General features: G+C 46.3%; 1 protein-coding gene across 2 annotated transcripts in view; it reads right to left on the bottom strand.

The window, feature by feature from the left end:
- Positions 1–8620: 8620 nt before the first annotated feature.
- LOC107123403 (methylmalonic aciduria and homocystinuria type D homolog, mitochondrial-like) overlaps positions 8621–9825 on the bottom strand; it is a 24301-nt gene continuing 23096 nt past the window's right edge. For both annotated transcript variants that reach the window (XM_015426649.1, XM_015426648.1), the window contains exon 8: positions 8621–8867. In XM_015426649.1, the coding sequence (XP_015282135.1) occupies positions 8673–8867 (195 nt within the window). In that variant the 3' untranslated portion in view covers positions 8621–8672. The remainder of the gene's footprint in view (positions 8868–9825) is intronic.

The raw sequence follows: 9825 nt of genomic DNA, 5'->3' as shown, positions 1-9825 counted from the left end.
GGGGCTACTGTAAGCTCTTGGAGGATTGGCTACATTAGGGTGTGTGTGGCCTAATATGCAAAGGAGCTCCTGCTACAAAAAGAGCCCTGCACTAAAAGGATTACTGTAGCACCTTAAAGACTAACACCATTTATTCCATGAAGATAGATTCCGGTGGGGTCGCCGTGTTGGTCTGAAGTAGCAGAAGAAAGTGTGAGTCCGGCGGCACCTTTAAGACCAACAAAGTTTTATTCCTGGCATACGCTTCCGCCTGCAAGCGCACGCCTTCAGATACAGTGACACAGAAATAAAACTTTGTGGGTCTTCAAGGTGCCCTGGACTCGAACTTTGTTCTACCGTTTTATTCCAGTGTGAAACTTTCGCAAGTCAGATCCGACTTCCTCTTGACAAACCAGAACACGCCGCAATGCTTCAAAGCGCACGCAACTGCAAGTGGGTGAAGGGACTCCACAGCGGGCTTTTGTCCGTTACGTGCGTCAGCCTGTTAAGATGTGGAAGGGCTTCATTGGACTAGAGAGCCAGTTTGGTGTAGTGGTTAGGAGTGCGTGGGCTCTAATCCGGGAGGACCGGGTTTGATTCCCCCACTCCTCCACATGCAGCTGCTGGTGTGACCTTGGGCCAGTCACGAGTTCTCTCAGAGCTGTTCCCTCAGGAGCAATCCTTGAAAGAGCTCTCTCAGCCCCACTTACCCTCACAGGGTGTCTGTTGTGGGGAAGTGAAGAGAAAGGAGCTCGTAAGCGGCTCTGAGACTCCTTTGTGTAGTGAAGGGTGGGGTAGAAATCCAATCCAGGTGAGGGTAAGGGGGCTTTACTGTGTTCCAAATCAGTCCCTTCCTGCAGTGAGGGTAGTGTCTGATTTGTGTGGCACAACTCGGCCATCTCAGTGAGGTGCTGACCCACGACTGTGGCCGGAACACCTCGTGGAGAAGCGTTTGCAACGCTTGGAGATTTCCGTCAGTCTGTCCCATTTTCTCCTGCGGCTCGGAATCCGCTCTGTGTCTCCTGCCACCCCATAAACAAGCTTCGGTTTTCTCCTATCTGTTAAAAACAGAAAGAGCAAGGGAAGAGACATTGGCTTCTCTTACGTTCTTATGGCCCCACTGGTGGGCCTCCTGAGGGCACCTGGGTTTTGGCCACTGTGTGACACAGTGTTGGACTGGAGGGGCTATTGGCCTGATCCAACACTGGCTTCTCTTACGTTCTTAATTCAAGATGCAAATACTGCAGTGAGTGTTAGCTAGTGGGTATCAGTGCAGAGCTGACTGTTCCTTGCAGGCAGTCCACTTTTTGTTTGTTCTGGAGATACTGTCTTGCACTAGGAGATAACTGCAAGCCCACACACAAAGCCCCCTGGGTGCTGATAAAATTCGACGAGATTCCCAATCGCGTGTTGCAAACTCGCCGCCGTCTCTTTGCCTCCCTGCAGGCAGTCCACTTTTTGTTTGTTCTGGCGATACTGTCTTGCACTAGGACATAACCGCAGCCCACACACAAAGCCCCCGGGTGCTGATAAAATTAGACGAGATTCCCAATCGCGTGTCGCAAACTCGCCGCCGTCTCTTTGCCTCCCCGTAACCCCCTTTAGAGGATGACTGATTTCTTCTGGTGTTCAGAGTCCATTCCTCTTTCTAGCACCATTTGAAATCGGTTATAGTGATGGGGGAGTATCGCCGGGCCTAAGTCTACGGAGCACCGTTACCAAGATACAGCAAAAAGAAAAAAACAAGCCGTCAAGGAGAATCCCCATTGGACAAAAGAACATCTTACCATCATAAAGTGTGTGTGTGTGTGTGTGTTTCAGTAGTTAGAGGACTAGTGATGCTAACCCTGGGTTTCTTCGTGATGGACTAAGGCTAGACTGGAGCCATGCCGTTTCAGGGTGGGCAACTTTACAGAGTTCTTGTGACTCCAATGCAATAAAAGGTGTGATGCACTATGTAAATCAGCAGCATAATTGGAATCACAGCGTCCAGGAAGCCCTCAAGCAGGGTCACAGAATTTTATTCCCTCCCCCCCCCTCCCCGATTATCCGGTGGTCTATAGCTCCTGAACGTGGAGGTTCTATTTAGTCATCACTAGCTTCATCGCCCGTGTCATTTGATTCCCTTTCAAAGCATTCTAAGACAGCGGCCATTACATTATATTCTCTGGTTCCGTGTCTGGGAAGGAACTGAGCCAGAGAGCCTTTTTTTTGTATCTCCCATCCAAAGAACATGCTTGTAGAATAGCCCGCCCGGTCTGTAACCTTTTGGGAGAGGCCATCACCTTGAAAGAGAACCGCAGCGGAGAAATGCATTCAAATAGATTCTACCTTTAAAGCCCTACATGGCCAGGGTCCGACTTACCTGAGGGACCGCATTTCCCCATATATTCCCCAAAGAGCACTTTGGTTGGGGTCACAACACCGGCTGGTGACTCCGGGCCCTAAGGAGGCCAAGCTTGCTGCAACGAGGGCCAGGGCCTTTTCAGTGGCGGCTCCACACTGGTGGAATGAGCTCCCGGAGGAGATCAGGGCCCTGCGGGACCTTGTGCAGTTCTGCAGGGCCTGCAAGACGGAGCTCTTCCGCCAGGCTTATGAGTAGGAGCCGCCACGGCCACTTACACCACCGCGCCTTTATAGAGAGAGACCGCTGGAGGGGTTGGGCAACAACTTTCACCACCCCAGCCTTCCCCCCCGCTACGCAAGATGTTGGGAGTTTATATGTGCATCCGTAGAATTGATTTTAATTTGTTTTAATTTGTATTTTGTATTATGTAATTTTGTATACTGAACGCACTTGGTGCCTTATGTGAGCCGCCCTGAGCCCGTTCGCGGGGAGAGCGGGGTGTAAATGTAATAAAATAAATAAATAAATAAATACAGTACCGGTGGCCAGTAAGGAACAATCGTGAAACGCCTCCCCCCCAAAAAAAAGCCCTGTAAAAACACTAATAGTGGTCACTCACCCCCCCACCCCAAAAGGCACCATTTTGCTGCTAAGCAGACATTAAAGAGGTATGTCCCAACCAATGGCTCCCTCTTAAGCTGTGGAGTCTTGTGAGCAAAAATTCTACTTTGTGAGCTCCTGGCATTAAAGTCGTGAGCGAGCGATTTGGCCACTGCGTCAATCAGTTTGCTCTGGGCCCTCCTTCCTGAGCTGAGACAAAAATGTGTGAGCCGGAGGCTAAAGAACTGTGGAGCTCGCTCACACTCAGCTTAGAGGGAACAGTGGTCCCAACACTTCTAACAAATGCCTATTTTTTTTAGAAAAAGGCTTATAAAAACAGTACTCCTGGCTGCCTTTTTCTGACACCTGGAAGTGAGGGAACGTTGCATCTCTCCTTTGGGGAGCCTCTCCTAGAAAGGAGGAGCCATTAAAAAGTTCACAAATGTGCCACACAAAACCTGACGCCTAACCTGCCCGTAATGCAGAAAGGTCCGGTAGTGTCTCTGTGTACAACGCTGTCAAGTCGCAGCTGACTGGGGGCAACCCGAGAAAGAGGGTCTTCAAGGCAAGAGACGTTCAGAGGTGGCTTGCCATTGCCTGCCTCCGTAGAGTTTTCCTTGGCGGTCTCCTTTCCAAGGATCAAACCTGTTTAGCTCTTGATGAGGTTGGGCTATACCACGTCACTTTCCCTCCTGGCCTTAATCGTGCAGGAGACTGAATCCTTTGAGGGTGTGCTGCCCTCTAGTGCTTGGATGCAGTATCTGCACGATGTGCTTCCCTCACTATTAGCTGTCTAACAAATTCTGGTGTCCCCCAGTATAAGGAGGTCTGCTCCAAATATCTTGAGCCTGTTGCAAAACCAAGTCCCGATATGACGGAATCTGATTGTATAAACTACATGCTGTCAGATGGAAATCAGTTCACCTCTAAGGCTGTTGCCAAATTCTGCACCGTTTGCTGCTGTATTCAAAAAGCCCTGCTTAATCGTAAACAACGTTCCGTGCGCCTTGGTGTTTAGTCATGCCGGCCACATGACCACGGAAACGTCTTCGGACAGCGCTGGCTCTTCAGCTTTGAAACGGAGATGAGCACCGCAACCCTAGAGTCGGATTCGACTGGCTTTCGAACAAGGGAACCTTTACCTTCACCTTTAATCGTGTCTTAATCTTAAACTGATCTCTCGACTCATATTTTATGCAATTTTGATTTGGTTGTTTCTTTATGCATTCTTATACATTTTGTGTACTTTTTAAGTCGTTTTTTTTTTTATAACGGCGTGTTTCCGTTGACTTACTGGCTTGATGCCGTAATAAACTATTTATAATTTAGAGTCCAGTGGCACCTTTAAGGCCAACAAAGGTTTATTTAAGGGTATGAGCGTTCGTGTGCAAGGCACACTTTTTCAAATACGTTGGAGTGGAAGGTAAGGTTCAAACGTATAGACCGAGCAAATGAACACGTAAGATGATGAAGATGCTTTAAGATATGCAAAGACAAAACTAAACCGTGAGCTGTTTGTGTTTTTTAAGGACAGACGCTGCAGCCACAGCACTGAGGCACACCTAAGAACAGTGGGCTGAAATAACGGCACAAAAAGGGGTTATCAAACTGGCCCCTCCAAAACACATAACAGCACTTCATGTACAAATTTGATTGTGTGTCAGAATTTTAGATTATGGCTCTGTTGATGCATCTGTGTTTTATTGTATTTATTCTGTTGCATTTTAACTGTCGTAAGCCACCCTGAGCCTGCCCATGCGGGGAGGGCGGGATATAAATCGAAAAAATAAATAAATAAAATAAAAATGGGGTGGGGAATTGGGAACACTGTTTTCATACTTCCAACTCAAACGTATTCCTCAGCCTTTATGAGATCTACCAGCCTGTGTTGTTTCCTGTCCCCATCCACCACTTGTTAACTTGCTTGTAAATTGCCCGGTATAAACTGATGGCCCTGGGTGACCTGAGCACATGATTGTTCTGGAGAACCAGGTTTGATTCCCCACTTCTCCACTTGAAGCAAGCTGGGTGACCTTTGGATCGGTCACAAGTTCTCTCAGAGCTGTTCTCTCAAGGGCAGTCCTCGAAAGAGCTCTCTCAGCCCCAGCTCCCTCACAGGGTGTCTGTTGTGGGGAGAGGAAGGGAAGGAGATTGTAGGCCGCTCTGAGACTCCCGAGTGAAGGGCGGGGTATAAATCCAACTCTTCTTTTTCTTACACATGCTTTCTCCTCTGTGGTCCCCCTCACCTCTCGCTGGCCTGTCTTTCCACAAACTTTGCAAAACTGGATTATCCAAGAGGGCTTTTCTTCACAGGCAATACAGCTGCACCGTACTAGAACAAAGTCACTTGGAAAAATTATTAGGGACTGTGGTCGATACTACTGTGTACAGCTTGCTGAAACGAGGATCCTACTACTGAATTTTTCATCCTTTAAAGTGTCACGTTGGTATTTATGCTTTGCTCCGATTCTGTTTATAGACTTCCGATTGGGTCTAAAACCGTAACTCCTGTTGCATTATTGAACGACCCATCCGTTGGGTTGGATTGCCGATCTGCCTCGAGTCCAAGTGAGAAAGTTGGGCTATAAATTATGTAAATAAAGAAATAGATTTCCTTACATGTCCTCCCTGGTGTCTTTGGTGGCAACCGCAGCATGACTGATCTTTATGTAGCTCCGATTACCTCCGCAAGCGCGGAAGCATTCACGGCGGCTGCAGAGAAAGCAAGGCGGGGATTGCGCTGGAGTGGCCAGGAGAAGCATCCAAAATGGGCATCTTCCCATTCACGCTGTCTGCAAACAGACTTGGGACTGTGATCTTGCCAGAAAGATTATATCCACCCAGATTTGGGGCAAATCGGAACAAAGCAAGATAAAATGGGGAAAGTCGGTGCCAATATCAAGTGGATTCTCCAAAATGGGCATCTTCCCATTCACGCTGTCTGCAAACGAACTTGGGACTCTGATCTTTCCAGAAAGATTATATCCACCCAGATTTGGGGCAAATCAGAACAAAGCAAGATAAAATGGGGAAAGTCGGTGCCAATATCAAGTGGATTCTACAATTATACACCACCACTGAAGTTTAGATGCCAAGCCAGAGAAATCTCCTTGATCGCCATTGTGATGAACTGACCTCCAAAACCAGGATGCTTCCTGCCTCAGATTCAGAGAGCTGGGAGATTAGGGGTTGATGTCTCACTTTAATGCACTTCTGCCTGCACCCCCTGGCTCTCCACTGGTCAGCACCAGCCGAGAGCTTTCTAAAGTCTAGTCAGAGGGAGTCAGTCGTCTCTTGGACTTTATGAGAAGAAGAAGAGATTGGATTTATACCCCACCCTTCACTGCCTAAAGGTGTCTCAAAGCGGCTTACAGACTCCTTTCCCTTCCCCTCCCCACAACAGACACCCTGTGAGGTAGGTGGGGCTGAGAGAGCTCTTGACAGAAACTGCTCTTTTTCAAGAACAGTTCCGACAGAACTACGGCTTGCCCAAGGTCATCCAGCAGGTGCAAGTGGAGGAGTGGGGAATCAAACCCAGTTCTCCCAGATTAGAGTCCGCGCACTTAACCACGACACCAAACTGGCTCTCAAGCCAGTGAGCAGGATTAGGAGCCCTGTATCTGATGTAAGTACACTTAACCAGATAATTTTGAGACCTTACATCAAATACTTAGATATCTGTAATCATAGAAGAATTTTTACCCTATTAACATATAATGCCTTTCCCTCAGCTATATTGGAGGCCAGATTTACTAGATCACTGAGGAAAAGTTGTACATGTGGGTTGGGAACTGATGAAACACTGGAACATGTAATTTTCAATTGTAGTATATATCATCACATTAGGGGAGTTCTGGTTAAGCTTATTGTTAACTCCTACCCAGGTCGCAATAGAAGGATACTTTTGTCAATCATGCTGGCAGGTGGTCATCAAAAGCTAACTACGGTAGGATGGTTGCCAAATTTGGTTGGTTGGCATACCGAACTAGAAAAGAGATACAGAAGTACAGATAGGCCTAGATTTATTTTTAATTTCTGATTTTAATATTAGTTTTACCCCTTTCTGCATTTTAAACTTTTTATATTCCTATTTATAATTTTAGATGCTATTATATCTTATAATTTTACTGTTCTTCAATCAGTTATTTCTCTGCCTCTTATTGTATTGCTTGTTGGTCTATGACCGTAATAATAAAAATTTAGAGAACAGGACTTTGGGTTGGCAGTTGCCAGTCACAAAGACGAAGAAGAAGAGATTAGATTTATACCCCGCCCTTCACTACCCAAAGGTGTCTCAGAGGGGCTTACAAACTCCTTTCCCTTCCTCTCCCCACAACAGACACCCTGGGAGGTAGGTGGGGCTGAGAGAGCGCTTCCGAGAACAGCCCTTGAGAGAACAAATCTGAAAGACCTTGTGACTGACCCAAGGTCACACCAGCAGCTGCACGTGGAGGAGTGGGGAATCAAACCCGGTTCTCCCAGATTAGAGTCCACGCTCCTAACCACTACACCAAAGTGGCGCTCTCTTAAACTGGTGTAAAGCTCTTGACAATTATTTCTAAAATTCATTGCGTATGTATGTTAATGGATGCTGCAGCTATGTAAGTATTTCTATGGTTCAGCCCAGTAGGCTTGTTAGAAACACATTTCAAGCTAGTGTGCTGTCTCTAGTGTAGTCGTTAGAGGAAACAACATGGCCGTTTGTCACATTTTCCTCCTTCCAGCTCCAAGAAAGTTGACTGCCAGGGTAGTGGGACCCATGTCGACTTTCCAACCCACGGCTTCGCCATACTAAGAGAATACACAGCTAATCAAAGCCTTTAAAATGGGTTAAATTTAACTTACGTATTATATACCTTGTGCTTTTTAATAGTCATGAAATAGGACCTTACTATGTTCTTAGCCGTTCAGTCATGTACGACTCTTGGTGATTCTATGGTCCAGCTCTCTCCACGTTTTCCAATCTTGTACTATTTCTTTGAGTTGTTCCATGCTCAGGCTGGTGGCGACTTTTATGTTGTCTAGCCACCGTGTTCTTTGGCGGCCCAGTTTCCTTTTGCCGCTAACCAATCCAAGCATAAATTGCTTTTTCTAGTGAGTTCTTCCACATGACATGGCCGAAATAAGTCAGTTGCAGTTTTATGATTTTTCCTTCCAGTGACTACAAATGTATGTAGTACATGCCAACTTGAAATAAATTATATACGCCAAATAAATGCAGAAAACAGAAACAAAACAATATGGGACCCAGTACAAATCAAGGGTTGTATCAGATTAATTTTCTTTAATAATAGCTAATCGTACAACTGTGAATGTCCTCCTCTCAAAACTGGTTTTGTCCAAAATTAAAGAAACTCCCGACTAATTGTCATCTGCATGAAAACCGCTGTATCTGCAGTTTATAAAATACTGTGCAACTTTACCTAAATCACAGATTTTGTCCGGGACATACTGACAGAAATGGCGTTGGAACGTCAAGGATTCGTGTTCCACAGTATTAATTTCATTTGTAACCGGAGAAAAATATCTTCACGTTATGTATATACACCTCTTAAATAAAAAGGTTTACCATAACATTACATTAAAAAGGAATACCATTACAGATTGTTTAGAGACTACATGCAACCCACTACCTAAAATAGATTTTTTTTAAAACTTCAAATCTGTGTAAATTTTACACTTGTTTTCCCCCCAACAGTGTTTATTGACCAGTGCTTGCGTAAGACAGCTGCACAGTGCCGTGCAATTAATTCCCACTCAGTTTCTTAATGACAGAGCTGCCAGGCGCAGCGTTGGTGAAAATGATTCCTACCACCACGTGTGTCCCCCAGAGATTGTGACGAATAACTCTGCAGTAGCCGAGGTCCTCGATGGAAAATCCTAAATGGCGGTAACGTTCATCGATTTCAAAAAGGGTCTTGTTCATATAAGAGGCAAAAAACTGAAAGCAAAAAGAAGAAACGGGGTATGGGTCATCGTCGTCAACTGCCTTGCTGAACATATTGGGATTTCAATATATTCAATCTATTTGGCTTAAAACCCAAGATTAACAGTACGCCCCTAAGTGGAGGAACATCCTTCTAAGCCGAGTGAAGTTGGTGGACCTCTATTGCGCTGTGCCTGTTTTTAATATTCTGCTTTACTTTTTCTGTTCTCATTGCTCCTTTGGTACTGACATTCCTATGAAGGTGTCACTGAACATGTCTTCTGCAATGGTAAATAATAGTCCGGGCACAATCTTCTGGTGCCTGTGTGCCCATCCCTTAACATGCACCATCCATAACAAATTTCTACATTCCTTGTATATCCATACACCAAGAATTTTTTTTAATGAGATTTGCCAGCCTGTCGTGGGTGGCGGCTAGAAAGGTTCTCTCATGGCCGCCACCGCTCTGGTATGGGACTCCTCGGGAGGGCCCAGAGCACCCCCCCCTTACCCCTTTACACGTTCCTTTTCCAACAGGTTCCTCTTTGTAAGTGACCGAATGAGGCATTAGGAGAACCCAAGCAGAGTAACAAACTAGTTCTACTAAAAAGACTTAACAACAACTGTAATTCAGTAACATATAGGGGAAATGAGCACAGTGAAGGTAGGTAAACCAGCAAAATAAGAAAACCCGAAAGCGTCTGACTGTCCTGTCCCTAGCCTTCTCTACGTCTTTGGCCTCAAGCAGACTTTCACCCCTGTTGGATGAGGGACCCCTCCTCCTGCAGCAGCCTCACACCAGCTCTCCTCAACACCCTCCCACTTTGGGCAAGGCCTTTTATCTCTTCTTCCCAGGCGCCACCCTTTGGTGTAGTGGCTAAGTTGCACGGACTCAGGGCCGGCCCGAGGTGTTTCTGCACCTTAGCGAGGCGCAGATGCCAGCCTCCCGGTGTGGCCTGGAGCGGGGGGGGGG

Source organism: Gekko japonicus, unplaced genomic scaffold (genome assembly GCF_001447785.1).
Source record: "Gekko japonicus isolate JY-2015 unplaced genomic scaffold, Gekko_japonicus_V1.1 scaffold2106, whole genome shotgun sequence".
Classification (NCBI taxonomy): Eukaryota; Metazoa; Chordata; class Lepidosauria; order Squamata; family Gekkonidae; genus Gekko; species Gekko japonicus.
Note: the sequence above shows the minus strand (reverse complement) of the source record. Positions and strands in the feature narration are given on the sequence as shown.